The sequence below is a fragment of the Lepisma saccharinum genome, chromosome 5, assembly GCF_977018435.1.
Source record: "Lepisma saccharinum chromosome 5, izLepSacc3.1, whole genome shotgun sequence".
Taxonomy (NCBI): Eukaryota; Metazoa; Arthropoda; class Insecta; order Zygentoma; family Lepismatidae; genus Lepisma; species Lepisma saccharinum.
This window is the reverse complement of record NC_139233.1, coordinates 26,779,783-26,801,931: the sequence shown is the minus strand read 5'-3', so window position 1 is coordinate 26,801,931 and position 22,149 is coordinate 26,779,783. Positions and strand designations below refer to the sequence as shown.

General features: G+C 37.8%; 1 protein-coding gene across 1 annotated transcript; it reads left to right on the top strand.

Moving 5' to 3' along the window:
- Positions 1 to 597: 597 nt before the first annotated feature.
- On the top strand, positions 598 to 21,708 carry LOC145988265 (frequenin-1-like). The gene is made up of 7 exons (XM_083123130.1): positions 598 to 1,347; positions 6,275 to 6,299; positions 9,636 to 9,684; positions 13,488 to 13,577; positions 14,729 to 14,807; positions 16,256 to 16,344; positions 19,864 to 21,708. Exons 1-7 carry the CDS (start codon positions 1,221 to 1,223, stop codon positions 20,026 to 20,028), a joined length of 624 nt encoding a protein of 207 aa, XP_082979256.1. The 5' UTR covers positions 598 to 1,220; the 3' UTR covers positions 20,029 to 21,708.
- The last annotated feature ends 441 nt before the right edge of the window (positions 21,709 to 22,149 follow it).

The window sequence follows — 22,149 nt, the reverse complement described above, 5'->3', positions numbered from 1 at the left end:
ATAAACACTAATATTACTAACTCAGCCAAATGTTAATAGGTAAGAACGAAAGGAAAAAGCTATAACAGCAACGGCGCTACAAGAAAAAAAAGCGAATTAGGAAGCACAGGGGGCTTCACATTTAATATATTACTAAATGCCATACAAACATTAATATTTGGGCGAAAAGATAATTTATTTTCTCTAGCTGTTCTTGTTTGCTGGGGCTTGGTCTCCCCAACCCTCCCTATAGAGCCGCCAATTATCAGTAACGATATAAACAATTCCATGAAGGTAAGCAATTACTATCATGAAATAATTGCAGTGATTCATAAACATTACAGTTTTTAAGTTTGGAAATGCTTGTCAAAAAGTCTGTTCGTTAAGCATTTCAACAGCGGTTCACCCCTGAAACTGAAACACCCCAATGACTAAAGTGCATGATTTAACAGCGAGAAACGTACGTGGATGAAGAGTTGCGAGGGTGGGGGGATGACAGAAAGCCCCAACGAGACAAAGCGTCTGCTAGAATACCCTGTCGCGCCGGTCGAAGATGTTCGCTTGCTTTGCATGTTGGGTCAAAGACATAGCGTGACTCTTGTCTTAGGCTATCGTCGGCGGGAAGGCATTGATAATTCCTCTTCCTCTCTCTCGATGTCCTGATGGATCTCCTTTTAGCTGCTCTGTCAGGCACGATAACATCTGCTACCATTTTTCCGATTACTTTCCTAACCAGTGACGTGTTTCCGGAACGCAGCTTTTCCACCACAGACTAACGAAAAGACAAGAGTGATCACAGCATAAAAACAAAGAAGAAATTTCACTTTTCTAACCGTTCTCGTCACGATAAAAGGAAGCGGTTTGTGTAGAGTATATTCTGTGGAACGTTCCCAGTGCGTTTTCCAACAATTTTAACCACTTAAAGTAAAATGTTAGTTGTGCTTTCGCGTACCGTAAGTACCAAATTTCTTCAACATGTGGCGCTGATAAAATTAAACCAACATTAAGGTTAAATCAACACTACACTGACGAAACAACAATTAATACAGCAGGAAAAGTGCTAAAACTCTACAACAATGTTTTGATTGTTACTAACCTACCAGCTCCTAGGAAATTTTTCAGTGTGCAGTTAATGTTAATGACAATACCAAAGCGGGGAAAAGAACTTGTCTTTTTGTGTTTCATAGATGGAGTTGATGTTCTAGTAGAGACTTTATTTTGTGTGCAAGGGCGTGTGGTGAATGTGTTCTTGTAAGATTCAATACTTCAGTTTTGCTAACGACGTTTCTGGTGTCAGCACAAAGATGGGGAGCAAGAAATCCAAGCTTCCACCCGAAGAACTGCAAATTTTGAAAAGGGACACATACTGTAAGTATTCCTGCTATAATGTGCTTAGAGGTTATTTACCGAATAGTGGCGTGTTTAAGACTTCATTTCCTGGGTGTGCAAGTTTATATGCATCCCTCTCGTGATGAAAATTATAGCATTTTGTTTTATTATTTGGGTTATTTTTACATCGCTTTTGTACTTCACGGTTTGGTCATGACGATGAAGATGATATGATAGAATTCCAAAAGGCCAAAAAAGAGGGAAAACATGCGTTTTTAAAAGGAGAACAATGTTTTTTGAGCAAATCGAGACGCTTGTAGCCTTACAAAGTTAAAACAAACTGACAGTTAAGAAAATTTTTGTCATGTTGTATTGCTTCTAAGTTAGAACACACAATGACCAAGATTCGAACCTGGAACTTCTGGCTTCATAGCGTGTTACGTTGTCCACTCCGCCACGGAGAGAAAGCAGTATTGGTTTGATTACATTTGGTAGGAAGGATGAGGAGGGGGGTAAAGTTAACAAGTTTTCATCACGTTGCATATTATGTGCCGCTATGTTACAATTTCGTACCGAGACGAACCTGTACTTACGTAGGGATTCGAATCCAGAAACGCTAAGTTTTCAGCATTTAGAAGAACAGAATGACCGCGGCCAACTCGTGAACTAAAACAGATAGTCATTTGTTTTGCTCCACCGAAGACGAAAACTTTCCCCTTCGCATGTGCCTGACTGCTCCCGTGTTGATATATTTATAACTACCCCCTCCCTTTTACTCGGTTGTAAATAGTTCAACGACGTTAAATAATTCGTCATCGCTGTGTCCGCCTTTGTCCTTCGCGATGGTACAAACACTTGGCAATGAATAAGTGACACCGCCGCACATTTCGGCAACGCAAGGGCAGGATTGGCATGGCAAGCAACTGATTACTTGCTCCGTACGCTGACTTAGGGTTGATAATTCGACGACAGCCCCAGAGGGATTTTCCCTTCGTGGTAAACATGTTCTGCATACACACAGTGTACTACTTCTGTCACTTCTCGATAGATTTGATAGGTTACTGCTATGTATAAATAGGCTAACCTAATTAAAATCAATCTTTCCTATGTAACAAAAGTTTGAAACATGCGTTTGATTCTTATCGATAGTTTCCTGGTCACCGCTCCCCCAAGAATACCGGCATGACATTAATATAGATTGACATCGTTAGCACCATATATATATATAAAAAAAAATCGAACTTCTTACCGTTATTCGTATATCCTCCGATTGGTGAACCTGTTCCTCTCCCCTCCCTTGTGGCGTCCTTATCGAAACATCACTTCCTCCCCTACCTCGTATGTGCTTACACGCAATCAGTATGATAGCTTAATGGTGCCCTCCCCGGTGGCGTAGTGTTAAAGCTATCTCCTTGTAATCAATGGGTCTCAGGTTCTGCACAGTGGTTCGGATCCCACTTTACACTGTGGCTTGTCCCGATTAGCTTATATAAGTGGTTATCCGACTTCAGTGGCGCTACGACGCTAGGGGTCCCGGGTTAGAATCGCGTCCTGGACATGGGTGTTCTTAGTTAGTGTTCTTTCACCAGTTTCATCATATCATCACTCATCCTCATCTTCACGATTACCCAAAAATGGCAGAAAAGCGATGTGAAATAAAATAAATCAATCAGATCAATCAATCAAGTACGAAGTGAACTTAAAACAAACTTTGACTTTGATAGCTTAATGGTTAATTGTCTACTAATTACAAGGTCCCGGGTTCGATTTTGAGACAATCGATTTGCACAGAAAAGTAAGTTTGTTTTAAGTGGTAACTGAAAACTAAACATATTTTTTGCTATTTTCTTTGAAAAATATTTGTATGTAATATTGCACCAGTTTACCATTCTTTCAACGAGGCTGTTTGTTCATCTACCCATATTTTCAAGAGCTGTCTGGTTATCTCAGTAAAAATAATCTTCGGGAAGCATGTGCACTCACTCAGTCATGCGCCACTGCGAAAGTGTGCTATTTCCCCGCGAGCAGACGCCATTACAGAACTTTCTCCTCCATTCATTTGCCCAAAAATATATTTACATTTTAGGCTTCCAGAGGACAAGAAGCCTGAAGCCATTTATGTGTTACAACAACTTTTAAAACAAATGTTAAGAATGGAAATTTCGATATAGATACAGAATACCCCCCCCCCAAAAAAAACCCTGCAGGTATGTAACATCTACATCCGTAGTTCCAGCCCCTCCGAAACAAATCGTACGTACGCTAGTGTTTAACGGGGCTATCCCCCCTAGACTCAAGTATCAATGTTAAGAGAGAAATTTCACCTCCCCCCCGCCATATAAAAATTTCTATTACATTTTCAAACGTGTTATCATTTTGTGTAACAATATCAGCAACCTTATTGTGAAACTTACAGTATTTATGGACAAAATATAAATAAACATTTATTATTGTTGGTCAATCAAGGACAATATAATATATGAAAGAGTTTTTCCGCACTCTGAGACATCAACGCACAGCCAATGGACCTAGAAACCCCCTATGACGTAAATACCGATAACAGGGATTTTCCGAAATTTAACCTGTAAGATTGAACCTATTATAATATGTTAGCAGCCTAATCATCTGTACTTAGAAAGATGAAATTCCTTATAAACTTAAGTCCTCAACAGATGGTACTGTGTATTATTAGTTGCGTACGAAGCCACTGATATATTAATAAATTTATGCGAGATCTACAATAATGGAATGATTCTCATTACACCATTAAACAGAAGATGGCACTGGTGAACTATTATTGCTACTTCACACGTCAAGACCCCGTAAATGTTAATTTAATTTAAGTATTAGTTCCAGAAAACAGGGAAAACTTACTAAGGAAAAAATTCTGACCAACGTAAGTAAAAAGTGAAAACTCTGCAGATACAATATGGAGCACTTGAAGTTTGCGAAGCATGTTTGTTTGAGGAATTGAATAATTCGTATTGTACGTATGTGTAGCTTTTGTATTATAAGTTCCATCTTTTGACGAAGACGTCTCCAAATATGGTACATGAAAAATTTAATGATTTTGCAGGTACTGTAAGTACTTGGACTCGGGAAAACAAGATTTTTATCGGCTATGTTGAAAATGCGCTTAAAATAATTTAGAGAAATTAAGATGTCTGGTTAACTTTTGTGTACCTGGAACACGACTATGAAGAGAATTCCCGACATTTCCACGAGGGTATGGTTTGCTTGCATGAATAACATACGATTTCCTGGGACCCAGAGACTCTACGCTAACTACATAGTCACGAAAGTTGATTTTCTGGTGGCGAAGATAATGTCCAAATGCAAATTGCGTTTCAGACGAATAAGTAAACATCGGTCTTCATACGTTCCGATCGCAATCAAGTCATAGCCCGAGTATAAAGCATAACACAATCACTCGCCCCAGCTAAGTTTAGAATAATCGATAGGAGATATCCCCAAATATCTAACGTTGATTGGCTTACCATCTCCCTTGGGAGGGCACGTGGCGCCTCTATCGGCGAAACTACAAACTAACCGCGGTGGGTTTGACCCGTCTTTGTCTCTACCACCGTGCAAATGTGCGCTGACATTTCGATTTTTTCTCGTCCCCTCTACCTCCTCCACCCCCACCTTTTACTCGTTCCTCTTGTCTGCATGAGAGCTACGAATGGATCTTGAAATGTCAGACAAGCCGACAAAAGTCTTGCAACGGGATATATTCCAGATTTTCATAACTCCCAAGTGTTTTCGTCTAATAGATTACATGCCAGTGCTTGTTAATCCGGTACATTTGACTTTGTGAATTCGTTTCCTCCTCTTGCAATGCTAATAGACAAGGGCAGGATATTCGTACGGCTAGATAGCGTAGCGTTTAACCAGGCACGTATCACGAAATATATTTCGGGGGGGGGGGGGGTCCGTGCAAAGTGTCTCAGAAATAATAATAACAATAACAAGAAGAAACAATGATGATTATAGGAACAATAATAATGTAAATGTTTAAATGAATACGTTAATATTATTTATGGGTTAATTCATAATATGTAAATTACTATTGAATTATTATTGCATGATAGATAAAAAGAATAAGTATAAGAATATAGATATAACAGCAAGTATCCATTATCTAGCTTACACGTAATTAAGGTCACCAATATTTGTATAAAAACAAGTGCCCTGACAAGGAAATTAATGTCAAAAATTTAAAGAATCGTTATTGAATAACAAAAAGCAATGTTGACGAAAATAAAGATCCTGAATAATATGTTTTGTATATTATTACAAGTAGTAGTGTGCATAAATCTTTGGTACTCTTCTTCAAAACTGTATGATTCCAATCTAATCCTCGCCTTCTAGTACGTTCGGTGGACATAAATAATCCTCGATTAAACATATTTCATAACTTAATGTTAGTACTTGTTATGTCTTTCGTGGGGGGAAGGGGGTTTGGACCCCCTGGACCCCTTCTAAATACGTCCTTGTCTCTTAACACAATCGCCTTGCAATTAAGGCGTTGCGGGTTCGACTCCCAATGGAGTGACATTGCACAATCGTCCCAGGTCCAGTGGAGGCTCCAGGAAGAAATGCACGTGGGCAGGGAGGAGTATTTTCTTGGGGGTAGTCCCATTTACTTTACCCACGAATAGCATACAAGAATGCATATCTGTACTAAGAGGGCATGGCTGTTTAGTTTTCTTGGGGGCAGGGGCGTGAAAATGGGCAATTTGTCAAATGGAAGAACATTCGCCCTTCTTCTGCCCCAATAGATATTTTCTCTGCCTGATACACCACGAAGTTTATCCTGGTACAGTTCTCGCCACTGAGTGCTATGTCGTCTTTGGGATGTTGTTGGCAAACATATGTAATTTTCATCTTACCAGTAAGTCATTTTTAGGTGTTACTTCAAATGGTACAAACATCACTAATGGATATATTTTCTCTTCTCTTGCAGTTACCGAAAAGGAGATTAAGAAGTGGTAAGTAGATGGCAGCATCTTACAGTTCTCAATACCGTAGTGTAACTTCGTGGCCCGCGAGTGTCATTTAAAATGTTTTTGTGGCCCACACCGTCTGACGAGTTGAAGACCCCTGCTGTAGAGTAACATAGTGGTTCGGATTCCACTTTTAAACTATAGGTCCAGTCCCGTTAAGCCTATCTGTGTATAAAAACAAAAACTAAACAAAAAGTAAAGAAAAAACTCAAATGAATGAAGGCTGTTACTATTGTGCCTATTAACAAACAGGGGCGTAACTAGACTGGGGCAGCCGGTGCCTTTTGGCCCCCAAGGCAATGGGGCTTCGAAAAGCCAAAATATTGTACTGGATTTTTCTGACTTATCTTTTTGTTAGATTGACTCACTGCTACTAGATTATAATAACGTGTCAACGGGGAAAAGTTTTAGTTGTGTGTCTACAATAATTAGGTTGCCATGATTTATTAATGTGCTAAGCAAAGAATACTAGAGGATAAAAATTATGAAAGGTATGGCATAGTTAAGCTAGGATTGCAGCTGGTCGAAAATTCGATGTACGTACAAAAAAGACCCAACCCAACAAGCTTATTATGTATTCATTACGTTAGTCACAATTTAAATTTTGTTCTTAAACATGCTGTGGAAGGCAAATAAGACACAGATCTCTTATTTTTTAAACAGTCTAGAATGTATAATTGTCTGGTAATAGTAATTTGCGATGGCAATTGTTAAAATAAGCGGAACCCAAATCTCAAAATTCTTAAACCAACACGATGGGCAGGAAGATAAGATGTGTATGCTCTTAAAAAGAAGTTTTGCAGTGTTTACATAATATTAACAAGCAGGAAGCTAAGAATTGAGGCTATTGGCCTTAAGGGAAAAATTGAATCTTTCAGTTCATTGTAAAGTCTTGGAGCAGATAAATTGCACTTCTAAGTCATTGTTGTCAAGGCAGCATATGATTCTTAGAAACGACTGAACTTAGGGGGTCATTTCAATCACCTGTCGAAGTGATGAAAATATGTTTTAAGTGTTGGATTTCAAGTGAATTTTCTGACAAAAGAATCAAATAGATAAAGAAGAACTTTAACGAAGTCTGCGAGGACCAAAGACCAACCGAGGGAGCTGGTCCAGAGAGTCAATATTTCATCCTGTTTAGACACAATTTGCTCAAAACGTGATAATCGTTTTAAAGACATGAAGCAGTTGTAGACACATAGAGAGCGATTTGATTTGATTTTAGTTTTGTTATTTGCTAATCGTAGTGATAAAGATGAGTGATGATACATGACAGTGATTAAGGGACACTAACAAAGAACGCCAATAACCTGGCCGAGATTCGAACCCGGGACCCCTGGCGCTGTAGTACACTTTGCCAACCACTCCGCCACGGAGAGTCAGAAATATCAGAAACTCTTTCAAAACACATGATAAAGAACACGAATGATACGAAAGAACTTGCTGAAAGAACATAGTTAATTGACTTGCAGTTGTTCTGATGTGTGCACGGCTTGTTTCATGCTCCTAACTGTTCCTGTCAAGGTAGCAAAGGCAGGGAGATAGTTTTCTAAATTGACAATTACAAAATAAAAATATTTACACAGTACTAGAAGTGATTAGTGGTCTGGCTTTATTTTCGATTGAAAATGACAGAACAAAATTTTAACAAATTAATCTTTGCTTCTGCAGACAAAATTCAAGTAAGAATATCATAATAAAGATGATCATATTTGCTTACCACCCCATATGATAAAATTACGCATCATTGTTATTCGTATATCCAGCCACTACAAGAGCAGTAACTTGGGGCCCCACTTGAGTAATCAACCCCGGGACTCCCTGGGTCTCGCTACGCCCCTGGTAACAAACACCTTGCCTTAACTAAATTATACAAACTTTGAATCTACAAGGAAAAACGCTATTCACTGTTACAAATTAGAGTTCAGAAATGTGTGTGCTCCCGACCTTAACATTCAGCATGATTTATCATTTTGTACTCATTTATATTCATTCTTGGCTGACTTTAAAAAGTTTTTCGAGAGCATGGACCAACTAAGCTATCCCGTAAAACAAAGTTATAGCCTAAATTTTATGGTAGTTTGAATTCTGGGCAGAAATATAATGGAGATTAAAAGAAATGTTGATTTTACAGCAATGATTGTTTCCACGACAGCCACTTATGTTTGTCAAATTATTTGAGGGAAGGATCAAAGGGTATACGGGCGAATTGCACTCACTTTTCAAAATTTAGAGGGCATAAAGTACCCCTGTATCCAACATTCTTGCGCCGATCTTTCTGAATAACATTAAAAGAGCACGCAAAAACATAAAAGTGTGTTACACATTTGTTTTACTTTTAACATAAACCAAGTCGGTTAATGTTTTAGGAAATATAACTTAACGATGATAAAGGCCATAATTTTATAGACATAAAAATATAACTTCAGTAGATAAAGCATACTGAAAGAGTCCCTTTGAATACAGTAAATGTAAAATATAGAAACCCAAGTAAGTCAGAAATTACTTTAATTTTTCTGTAGAAATAGTAAATAAATAAAATGTAATAGTGGATTAGTCGTATTTACAAGGGAAGTTAGTGTCCAACTCACCTCGAAACATACATGCATTTTCAAATACTTATTCAGGATGACAATGGGACATTCCAAGCAGAATTTTTACACTTTGGAATTCCTGAAACTTGTGATGATATGATCAAATTGATGAATGGACACCAACAAACATCCATACCCAGTCCGGGATTCGAAGCCACGACCCCTGGCGTCGTAGCGCGATGTGATAACCACTCCGCCACGGGGCCGGCTACATATTACGCCAGCCACGTATCTCTGTTTTCTGCCCCGTTATATAAATAGCTCTACCAGACAGTTGGGGCAAAGGCAATACTGAACGGGAGAGGATCGAGGGAAGAGAGGAAAAGTAGAGTCAGGTTATTTTCGTAACATATCTAGCGGTTATGCATTTGTAGCTTGGGAGCGAGTCATAAGCTCAATACAGTTCATAGGATCGGTAATTATGTTGGTGTAAGCACCCATGGAGATTTTCCAGAAATAACCTGACCTTCTAAAAACGGATACAAGCTGCTGATTCTTAAGGTGTGGCTAACAGGAGAGGTGAGATGCATAACAATCGTAAAGCGAATGGTTAATACTAATAAAAAATAACACCAAAAACATTTTTTTAAATTAGAGGACTGATTGATAAGAAAGGGAGCAAACTCCTTTACCTGTCATAGTATTTCTGCGCCATCTAACGATTACAATAAGAGATGCACTTTATAATCTGAGCAAAACTTATAATAGATGTGCGTTTAACTTACAGGTACAAAGGATTCAGACGAGACTGTCCAAATGGAAAGCTAACGGAAGATGTAAGTAACAAAAAATATTGTACTTCATTATTTTAGTCTTTATATCTCCGAAACACACACACAAACACTATATGCAGGGTGTCCGGGCTAGAGGTATCCAAAAATACACATATATTTTAGCACCTGTAAAGTTTGTTAACTTACTTGTCTCGGTTTTGTACAAAATAACCGAGAAAGGTTTTATGTAGAGGAAGATTACTTCCGTAACATCTTTGGCTCTTATGCATTTGAAGCATCGGAACGAGTCACAACTCTCGAAGCAGCCAATTAACCAAGCGAGCCGCTGACGTCATGTCAACCCAGAACCTATCACTAAGCCCGTTTCTCAGGTTCTACACGCCCACTAGGCTCGCTAGAGATATCGCGCAGTTCGCTGGAGCTATTCCGAAAGTAATTCAACTTCTACGCTGGTACACTTTAATGCGACATCACTTGTAGCTCGGCAGATATCCAAACGATACTCAAGCTCATGCCAGCAGTGTTGGCCAGCATTGGAGTCATTATTAGAGCAACGATACGCTGTCTCAAATCACCCAAATCGTGAACTTTCCTCTTGTAGTCAACATCTTTAATGAAGCCCAAGCAAAAACGTCTAATTGTTCCAAATCTGGGGATCTCGGTGGCCGCCAGGAAGTTTCTGCGCATGCGTGACTCAACAGCACTACTGATCGCAGAAGTGAACTACTGAAATCTGAGATTGATGGTCTATCGACTGAGCTTTACTACCAGACAATATAAGGAGTAGTTTTCGCACTATAAGCAATTATTTTTGTATACCTCTAGCCCGGACACCCTGTATATATATATATATACACACACGAACGAAATGCTTAAATTCCATGTTACATATTTTTCGCTTAGAGTAGGCATATGTTGGCATAAAATCCAGTGTTTTCTACATATCTTCAAGCTTCATTGAGTAATGCTAATATATTTTAGACAGAGAAGGAGATCTTGAAAAAATAATAATGTTGGTTTTGTCAATCAGTGTTGGGCGAAGAAATTACTTCTTTATGAAATTCCGATGCTTTGGCCAGGAGGAAGTCGTGGGTTGATAGGTGGGTTTTGAAGAGTTGTGTGTGAAGGTGGGACGTGCATAGAGGCGACGGAAAGAGATGAAGAGGATGAATTTGGAAATAAGGTGAGTGAGAGGGTCTCCTTTGAGCTCCACAGGGTTGCGATGATTGCGGTGGCAATGAAAGGGTTTTCGGTATGTAAAAACCGATGTCTAATCCTGTGATACATTCCCGGGAACGCCGAATAGGTGTCTTCAATAATGTGTGTATATATATATGTGTGTGTGTGTGTATATGTGTGGGAGTTTGTGTATTTGTGGAAAATATATTAAAAAAACTATTTCTCTAAAAAATCATTAACTTTTTATCTGAATGTGTCTGGCTCGTTGCCTTACTTTCACTCCGTGCTTGTCCTGCTTCACTCTTGCCATATTTTCAAATAAGCTCTGCTGTTCCTGGTAATAGTGACGTCAGGTTTATCAGTTCAGATAGTGAGCATAAGGTAACTCAAAGGTTTATCCAGAATTTCGCAACTGGGGCTGTTAGCATAGTTTCGGATTCGAATCCCAGCCTGTGCATAGCTGTTCTTTGTGACAGCGCCTTCATCAATTTCATCCTCACATCACTCATCCTCGCCGGCCTTCGTGGTGGAGTGGTTAGCATATCGCTCTACGACGCCAGGGGTCCCGGGTTCGTATCCCGGCCTGGGCATGGGTGTTTGTGAATGTCCATTCATCAAATTCATCATATCATCACTCATGTATATGATTAGCCTACAGTGGCAGTGGGATTCGAACCCGAAACCTCTGGCGTCGTAGAGCGATGTGCTAACCACTCCGCCACGGACGTTGGCTAAAGGGACAGAATATTGGCAAATTGAATTTCTCATAAAAAATCTACACTTAAGTTATTACGACTGTGTAATTATTACACACACACACACACACACACACACACACATTTCGTGCAATTGTACAGAAGATTGATTGATTGATTTAGTTGATTTTACTTCGCGTTTTGTGCCTCTTGGCTAATTTGCGAAGATGGGGATGAGTTATGAAATGATGAAATTGATGAATGGACATTCACAGACAACCAAGTCCAAGCGGGATTCGAACCCGGGACCCTTGGCGTCGCAGCATGATGTGCTAACCATTCGGCCACAGGGTCCGGCAATAGTACAGAAGACATGAAATTTTGGCATCGTTATGGGAATATACCTTCGGGTTTAGGGCTTCATTAGGAGGGGTGGTTGTCTCAAAATTAAGCTTTCCGGTACTCAAAAACCAACGCATCAAACTGTAATTTGAGGTTTTTCTGTAAAGAAGGGAGTGTACTTCTCTACAATTGTGGGAGAAAGACTTCTTGCACGTATTACAAGTTTATATCCTGTGCGTGAGGGAGGGCACCAAAACTCATTCAAGAATTCTCTTTTGTCCTCAACCATGGTTCGATACTGGTACATATTTCAGAACGGCATGTGGGGGCGTGGCAGCCACCTACATGTACGGGAAAATCCACCCAGCCAACTCGTTTTCTTAGGGGCAAGGCATCAACGAAAAGGTCTATGCTTCCCATAGTTGTCCTGAAAGAAGTTGCCACGCCCCCTACTGTAAGGAGAGATCAATTTTGAAACTCCTCTTTTCGTAGCAATTGTATTATCAATTGGAATAAATGGAAGTTTGTAACAAATTACAACAATTTGCTAGAAAAACGAAGTTGTCTGAAAGTTTTTCAGCGTTCAAATTCGTATCGAGTTTGGTTGTATTATAATTGCTAATAGAATCTCGTTTATTTTTATTCTTACCTCGGATTTATGAGGATTGGGTGCAACAGCATCAGGGGCCTCCCTTGAAGGGTGCTCCGAAGTGCAACTGAAAGAAAAAACACATATTTGTGTGTGTGGTAAAACTAAAAATATATATAATTTGAACTCGTATATCTGACTTAGACTAAAAATTGAAATGGTATACATGGGAGGCCTATATATGTATTTAAAATAAATCCGGACTTGCCACTAAAGACAGAACACTGTAGTTGTTAGGTTAAAACACAACAAAACATTATTTAGTAACTATTAATTTGCATTCCCTTTGGCAGACAAGTTTAGCAATTGTAATAAAGCAAGTGGAGAAACAGGATACAAGGTTGATATTAAGGACAGGATATGAGTTGTAGGAATTTTAGTGTGCTTTTCAAGTTTGTAACAACGACAAAGAAATAATTCTATCTATTAGATAGGGTGATGTATAGTGAAAATACACGGTGGGACGACATCATGTATGTCCTCTTTTTAAAATATCGTCAGACGAAACCTTCAATAAAAGAAGAACCAGTTCCCTGTGCCTCCATTTGTAATCGAATCCTGAAGTCTTTGACTACAAAATCACTGCATGAGCCACTACGCTACTGAGGCTCCATTATTACCACAATTTGGAAAATACAGTAATCCATAATTTTTTTCGATAGTAACCAAGATACACGTTTATACGCATAAACAACCGCTTTATATTGGTTCTCTTATATTATTATTATTTCAAAACAGGATTTCATGTGTGTAATTTTCATTATTACTTAATTATATGCAAACCATGTTTTTAGCATATTTGTACAGGTTAGTAGGTAAAAAAGTTTAATACACGCTAAAAATAGGCCTATTATAGTGTAATATTTATTCCCATTGCGTGGATATCTTTTAGTTTAAATATTTAAGTCAGTGTTAAGTACATTTATCAATAAATATTCATGAATTGTGATTAATATATACATTTTTCCTTCTGTTATCAGGGCTTCGTCTCTATATATAAGCAGTTCTTCCCCAACGGAGACCCCACTAAGTTTGCATCTCTTGTTTTTCGGGTTTTCGACGAAAACAAGGTGAGTATCTACACATACACATACACACATATTCACCAATGTATGCATATACACACCTACGTATAGTCTACATATTACATAGATGAATTCATCTACATACATAATATTGTAATCTGGCACGGCATATGACCATCATGAATATTTCCATACTACTGTCTGTTTTTTTTTTTTTTGTTTTTACTAAGTTACTTTAATTTTTGGCCGCTTAGTTAATATATTAAAGTTTATTCTTTAAGGTAAGAGTATGTGGGCAATGTTCTTCAAATTAAACTTCCTCCATTGTACCTAGGTATAGGTCATTATGAAGACCTTCATTTGTTATATTCTTCGTTTCAAGCGTTCTTTCTCTTCTGTTATTTACTTATTTGTTTCATGTTAATTGTGTTTATCAAGTTTCGTTATAATAATTATATATTATTCTATATATTATTTTTGGCCACTTTCCATTAATCCATCAATGACATCTTACGTTCACTTTCTTTTCTTCTTTCGATTACATTTCAAAATATTCTGTCCGCTGATTTTAACTTTAACTTCATCAATTATATTTTGGTCATACTTTGGGCATTTTCGATCAATTTCTTTGATTTATCTTCTCTTTGTTTACATGTCTTTCTTGTGGCAATTTCCTTTTCTGTTTCATACTCATTATAATTTAGTTGTGTACTTTGAGTCTTATACATGTGCCAACTCGAAGGTGTCTTTGCCTTGTAATCAAGGAATTCAGTGTTCGATATCTGGTGGAGGTACAGTCAGCGGCAATAAAAATGGAATACGTAGGACCTGAAATGCTCCCGTTGTGCGTGTTGTCTAACTCTAAGCCGAAAAGTGGATTTTATTAGCAAATTATCATTAGCAACTTCAACCACCGCCGTAAATTTAGATAACCCACATAACTGCTTGCAGGGAAGCGATAATTTCAGGATCTCGCTAACCCATTTATATTTCCGCTGACTGTACATACTGGTTCGGTTCGAATTGCCCATTAAACTGTTATGTCTAGTTCCTGCTAGCCTGACTGCTCTTAAGGCGGAATTATAACTCAACATGATTTTTACATTTAAATGTGGCGATTGTTTTGTGAGATTCTTATTGTGTTTCATGTAGATATTTGCGTAAAATGCATATTGAATGTAGCTCTATTGTTTCAGGATGGCGAAATTGAATTTAGAGAGTTCCTGAGGGCCATGTCAGTGACGTCCAGGGGGAGCATAGACGAAAAGTTGCACTGTAAGTGTCGACATGCTTATCTTGATGGTAAAATATGGTAGCATTAACGTAAGGTTCTTTCCCGAATGCTTGGAAGCTGAATTAGGCAGGGAGCAGGGTGTCTTAGCCCCTCTCTCCTCATGCTGCATTTGTTTACATTTTTCAAAATCTAATTTACATTAATGTTTCTTCATTTTATGGTCTAGAGATTGAACAAAGTGTTAGAGTTTCTCTTCGCTTATAAAATAACTATTATTCATAATAACAAATTATTAATTATCACAGGTAGAATTAAAGACATGATTTTTTAAAATTTTTATGTATGGATATTGGCTTACGTAGGTAGATAGTGTTTGTCTATCTTCTCCTTTCTGTCTGCATCTGTTTCTCTTTTTCCTTTATATATATTTCTTCCCTGTTCCTCCACTTTATCTTTCTCCATTCCTCCCCATTTTATTTCTTTCCTTTATATTTTTAGCTTTATCATCCACTGTTTCTCTTTTTCTTTCTACACTTATTTCTTTCTTTCTTCCTCTCCCTCGTCGGTTTTCTGTTTCTCTTTCCCTTTTCATCTTTCTCTATTTCAGAGAGAGAGAGAGAAAGAGACAAAATGTAATGGAATGAGAAGGGAAGCAGACAAAGAAATAGAAAAAACGAAATAAAAAAGAGCTAAAAGAAAATTGAAAGGAACTGACAGAGAACGAAAGAAAAGTGTCAAGCATATGAAAATTAGTTTCCTTTACACTGCCCAACCTTGATAACGCGACATTCCCACAGAATGGTTAGAATTAATTGATTGATTTGGTGTTTTAAGTCCACTGTAGCACAGCAAGGCTAATCGGGACTGGGTCTACAGTTTAAAGTGGGATTCGAACCACTATGTGCCTCCACCGGGTATAGAACCCGTGTCCCTTGATTACAAGGCGACGACGATTGGGCGAGAGGTGATAGCCAGGGTGGCATATCTCGGCGAAAGCACGAGAATGTCCAGCAGACAGATACCAACCATGTGTTGTTGAATTCCAAGATCTTGCCTATCACCTATTGCCTAATATAACAAAATTCCAAACTTTTTTCGAGAAGTGTATATGCCTATCATCTTCAATGGTGTTTGAAGGTAGTTTTCACTCCTTTAAAATTCGCAGTTTCAACCAATGCCATGCTTAACCAACAAAGCTGTTGCACAGACAAGCCACACCCTCCCGAGCCTAAGTTCTTTTCACTCATTTGTGACCTTCAAGAACATGTAGTAGTGTATCAGCATGTATGTTCTAGCCATATTGATGGTTTACACGATTCAGTGTTTCAATTGCGAAATTTCAGAATTTTCAGAATTTTTTCGTTATTTTAGTCGCTAAGATTAACACAATCAAATAAATACCTCTTATTTTTTTTTTTGTTAATGTTTACTCTTTCTTCGTGAATAAGCTAAAACATATTCTTAAAGTTTCATTCCTTGGATTTTTCAGGGGCATTTAGATTGTACGATCTAGATGGTGATGGATACATAACAAGGGACGAAATGTATAATATAGTGGATGCTATCTACCAAATGGCTGTAAGTATTACGACAATCGTCCCGAAATGTCTTTGTACAAAAGTGAACAGTTTAGTGCTTAAATTCATCTATGTAGGACCATTGAAAAAGTATATTAACCAATATTTTCTAATATATATTTGCAGATATAATTGCCACATGGTAAAAATATATCATTAATGAATAAGTGTTTTAGCAAATAGTAATTTTATGTAAATTTTATGCTGTACTTATTTCGAAAAAATCGAAAATATCATGTAGTACAGAGTGTAATATGAGAAAGAGAACACATTAATTACTGCAAAAAGTTCATGACATTTCTTAAACCTCTGATGAATAGCTTTCCACTCGAACCTAACTTATACAGCCTCCATATGATATTTTCTTCTTCAAGTGCCTTGTACACGATCAAATGACTCACGAACAAGTCGTTGAATTGAACGTTTAAAAGGAAATGACGCCAGAGTCCATGTCATTTTTCTCATTGGATGCAAGGTTAGATTCAAGAATTTATATTTAGGAACGTTTCTAAATAACGCCACCGAATCCTGACTGTAGACCAATCAGAGTACATGCTATTGAAATCGATTATCGAAAAGAAGGATGGAGGTAAAGAATGGTATTTATTTCAATTCTGTGGTTAAATGAGAGAGCGACACGGAAAGTGAAACACGTGTTTGTATCTTGCGAGAAAAGAAAGGAGGAGTGGTGGAACATTCTCGTCGGTATTTATATAACAAAGAAAGAAATGTATATTTTAACAGCGGTGAGTAATGTGATAATAAAATATATTCGACAATCAACCGTAAAACATATCTTATGTTTATCTTAAATTGAAGCTTAGATAAACACAATTAACAACAACTATCTGTATATCTGTAGAAATGAGATTTTTATTAACTTATTTTGTTGTGTTCACATTGTTTTTCTGGTGTCTCAGATTACATTTAGACTATTAATATCTGGGAAATATCTGTACGTCATTCTAATATGCTCTACATCTTCCTTTGAAATAAAAATTATTCTTTGTTACGGCTAAGCTAGTTTATTTATTTCTTTCGTGCCGTAGACACTGCCACGTTTTGGTAAAATATGAACTTGTCCAATTTTTCATTGATCGTGTACATGTGCAATTTCTAACCATTCACAGATTTCCAATAGAAACTCTGTTCAACGACTTTCAATTGTAGATTTTAGTGTTTAATTCAACGACATGTTCATGATTCATTTGATCGTTTACAAACAGCTTTAGAGTGTAAATGGTAATTGTGCAATGTGTTAAGTTTAGACGATTTCAAGAACCTTTACAGATTCTTCATATCGCTTTTGGCCATATAGACGTATACACGTTTAATAATCTGCTCAAACTAATGATCCTCGGTAAAAAAATATAATGTTGTAATGGTACAATCTGTGTAAAGTGTACATCGCATTTATACCTACTTCATGAGTTACTACTTCTAATGAATTATAAACGCAGAGAAAGTGAGGTGTTAGTAATTTCATTATTATAGTGTTTTCAAAACACACTTAGCTTTTGGTTTTGATTTGTGTATGTGATATTAGTATTCGAAGGTATTTTGGAATGAAAATGTCTACATGTTTTAAATTAGTTTTTCGTTTGTTTCCTCCTAATTTTTTCGCTCGGAACTGTATGCCGCATCCATTGTGCGATTTGCGAGACCATGTGAACACAAGAAAAGGGGAGGGTGTAACTGTACGGTGGAACAGTGTATTCACAGCATGGTAAGGTTATTCTCCAGTTAAATTGGTCGGAATTACTGCAAAAATGAAATATCTGGTTAATTTACTTACCATCGAGTAATCACTGTTGTTCTTGTGCATAGATGTAATATACATAATGCGTCTCCTAAGTTTTAGGATTGGCGATATAAAAATGGTGAAGGAAATGACACTTTTATTGTTTAATCTTCGACATACACCCATTTTATCTGTACCTACTCATTCGCACGGTCATGCAACTTCTCGATTCCTTTGTAGGAGTCAATTTTTCAAATGGCATTTAATATACTCTTCAGGGCTTTCTGGATGACCGAAATCGAGTGAAAGGGACGCCCCGATAAAGTTCTGTTTCAAAGCTCGAAATGGGAAATGCAGCTTATGGGAACCAAGAACTATCCCGTTCGAATATTGCTGATCGTATGGACGATTTTGTGATAGACGAGAAAACATTAGAGACGATCCCAAGAGCGACCGACCTAACGAGTGTTACAATGAAAACAATGTCGAGAAGATACGTGAATTGTTGTTTCAAAACCGTCAACTTTCACTAAGCAGATGAGGTGGACATCAGCAAAGACACAGGGATAAAGCTTGTAGTTAAAAAATTCAACCTGTTATGCCGGGGATGTGTGAATGTGGTGACTGGTCCCTTTGCACGACAACGCCTCGTTCCACAATGCGACAATCGTCAAGGCATTTTTCACCAAACAAATATCACACTCCGTATTCGCCTGACTTAGCACCTGCTGATAAATTTTTGTTTCCAAAGTGAAATCCAACTTGAAATCTCTGCGACTCGATTTTTGACATCCAGAAAGTCATGACGAGTACATTAAACGCCATTGAATAGGACGACTTCTACAGAGACATCCGGAAGTTGTATGACAGTCCAAATCGGTGTGTACAGTTAGAAGGGAAGTGTCTAGAAGGCTGAACAATAAAACTGTAATTTCTATTATGCAAATACTTTTTGCAACGCCGATCCTAAAAATTAGTAGATGCGCCATGTACATTCAAGATAATTAAAGTGTCACAAAAGAATAATGAATACCATGCCATGTATGTTTCATGTTATCATTAATTCCACTGACCCTTTATACATGGAATTATAATTTTATATTAATATTCTCAATGTTTAACTATAGTGGAACCACGACCAAAACAACTTGCGCAGACACGCGGCTCCTGTGCACAGTGCCCCCGCGAGTAGAGGAGGGGGAGAGTGGACAATGCTTCCTTATGGCTCGAGGTGGAGGGAAGAAGGGAAAGGTGCGCGGAGACTTCACGTCCCAAGGTTTTTTTTCCTTGTGGTCGATCTATAGTTAGATCACTTGTGTAATAACTAAAATTCAAGAATCAGTACAAGCTCAATAATACATGTTACCGGGGTCACGTTCTTTGTTGTGGCCTCGCTTGTTGGCACGAGTTGATTTTTCACTATTTGTATGAAGGGCTGAGAATTTTGTTAGTTTGTAAAGACAAATACCACGTTCATCCTTTATGATATGTAGAAGTACAGATAAGATACAGTACAGATAATACGTATGTCTCACTCTAGCAAGTAAGAAACGTTAAAAATACATTTTTCTATAGTGTTGAATAGTATATCATAAGTGACTGCCCCTCCCCTTTCTCGTTTTTCCTGGCGCCATCACGTGATAAGGTGTTCTTGTGTGCACATGCTATCGCAAATCGCACCCGGATGCGGCATACTCGGTTATTCCAATCAACCTCTTTCTTCCACAATGTCAAATGCAAAGAAACAATTTTTTGGCAACTTTTCGTTTTATGTTCTAGGGAATTTCAAGTCCTGGCGGGGTTCAAATGATGAGGTTGAAAGTGGACAGGATCTTCGACATGATGGACACAAACCATGACGGAATGCTAACAGAAGAAGAATTCAAAGAAGGGAGTAAAAACGATCCTCAAATTGTCAATGCGCTTAGTTTTGGTCCTATGTAACGGCGCATTGAAGCGTGCGCAGTGTTGATCGGGCGACACAGGAGACATCTACTGGGTTTCAAGAGAAACACGGCTCTTCGTAGAGGTTAAGAGTTAGATTTTTAATGTGCGGTCATCGATGTACATCCATCGCAAAATATATGTGCCTCAATAACTATTGACAAGGGTTGTATTTCTTTTTTCAAAAAGTCAAGTGTTGAACAAAGGTATAATAAGTTAATAATTGTCTGCCAAATCTTGGCACGTGCTATGAAGTTACTGGATGTACTGTGCATAGCTATACTTACATGCCAGAAATCTACGGAACGAAATGCAAAAACAATATGGCGTATTGTTGAAACTCACACGCCTTTGCGGTAGGAACAACTGAATGGTTATCACTACTTAGTAAAGATTAAACCGCAACAATATTACAGGTAAAATATCATATCGCTATCGTGATAAAGCAAGGCGGTACATGCAGGTAATACAATGCTGTTGTATAAATGCCATTATGATGACAAACTCTTAAGGACTGTTACGAATTTACTAATGGACTGTAATGATTCAGATTGATAATGTAAGCTATGGAGTGATTTTATTTGTGATTTTAGTTGCAATGGCGTCTTGTAGAAAACAGTTCGTCAAATTACTATAATTCTATCCAATTTCTTTTAGATTTATGTTGAAATTACAGTTTTGCTACTTTTACATCAACGCAACAAGATGCTAATACCACGTATATATTTTTTTGTATTTTTAAGGAGATATGTTAAAAAAACATGTGTAACGTTAACAAATTTAATCCTAGTAGAATGTATGGTAAGTGTACAGTGTTAATGTTGATTCAGTTTTTTTGTCGATCTTGATTAGAATATTAGACCGAGAATTAAGTATCAATTGTGTGAAAGTATTTATAAAAACGATTTTAATCCTGGGTGAGAATGAACTACTGAATTTATCCTTAGACTCTAGTATCTCTGGCCAAAAAGTGTAAATTTTCAGCCCTGCCAAAGATGATATTTACCCACCGGATATTAGAATATCGAATTTGAAGTAAGGCTGCGAAATTTCTATTCAACCTCTATCTTTTCACTTGCCTCTCTCAACACAAATAACTTTCCATGTATTTTCACTAACACACAAAGCTAACTTTCATCTTGAACGAAATGACGATGGAGCAGTGGTGCCAACTATGAATGATAATCACTATGAAATATGACGCGCAGTCTTACTCCTCTCTTCTGTAAGAGTATTGTATATTTATCACATTTGTAACACACATAGGGTGCCCGTAAAGGTTGTTTAGAAATTCACACCACAATAACATGAATTACAATTGACATGCATATCTACTGATGTTCGTATGATGCATCAACTTAAAAATATTTTTGTCTCAGGTTTTTCAGCAAGATGGTTCACCACCTTATCGTGTCAGGATTGTGAGAGATGTTCTGAACACAACTTTTTTAATAGTTCAATGTAGCTATCGGTAGAGATGGTCCAGTTACCTAGCTCCGTAGGTTCCCTGATATTATAGCCATTACTATTTTTGTGGGGTTATATAAAGCACAAAGTGAACCAAACATCTGTGATTAATTTTGATGATTGATAGACCAGAATAACCAATGAGGGCGGCGTGCCGCCAAGGCGAGTGTGGACAGAGAAGGAATACCGTTTAGATATCTTACATGGAACCAGAGGCGCGCAAATACAGGGTGAGGCAATCAAACGGGAAGATTTTAAAAAAATCACAAAAAATAGAGAGCAAATATTATTTATTTTTTGAACATGAACGTACTGTACATGAGTGGAAATTACTAGTGTACCTGAAAAATGTTAATTTTTTTGAATATGGTGTCAGTAAGATGGTGTCCTTGGTGTTGCACACATCGTCGGAGCCTCAGAGTAAATCCACCCATTATGTTGCGTAGCATCTCCAACGGAATGTTGTGGATCTCTTCCCGAATTCGCTCCTTCAAATCATCCCCGGTTCTTGGGAGGGTTGTCCTTGAATACTTTGGATTTTTTTATCCCCAAAGAAAAAGTCAGGAGCCTCCAAGTCGAGTGAACGGCAGGCCACGAAATATCGCCAAATCTGCTGACGAGACGACCATGAAATGCGAGTCTAAGCACATCCAT

Coding starts and splice junctions, on each gene's coding strand:
- LOC145988265 (XM_083123130.1), top strand. CDS start 1,221: ATGTGTTCTTGTAAGATTCAATACTTCAGTTTTGCTAACGACGTTTCT. Junction 13,578..14,728: donor GGGTTTTCGACGAAAACAAG/GTGAGTATCTAC, acceptor CTATTGTTTCAG/GATGGCGAAATTGAATTTAG. Junction 16,345..19,863: donor ATGCTATCTACCAAATGGCT/GTAAGTATTACG, acceptor TTTATGTTCTAG/GGAATTTCAAGTCCTGGCGG.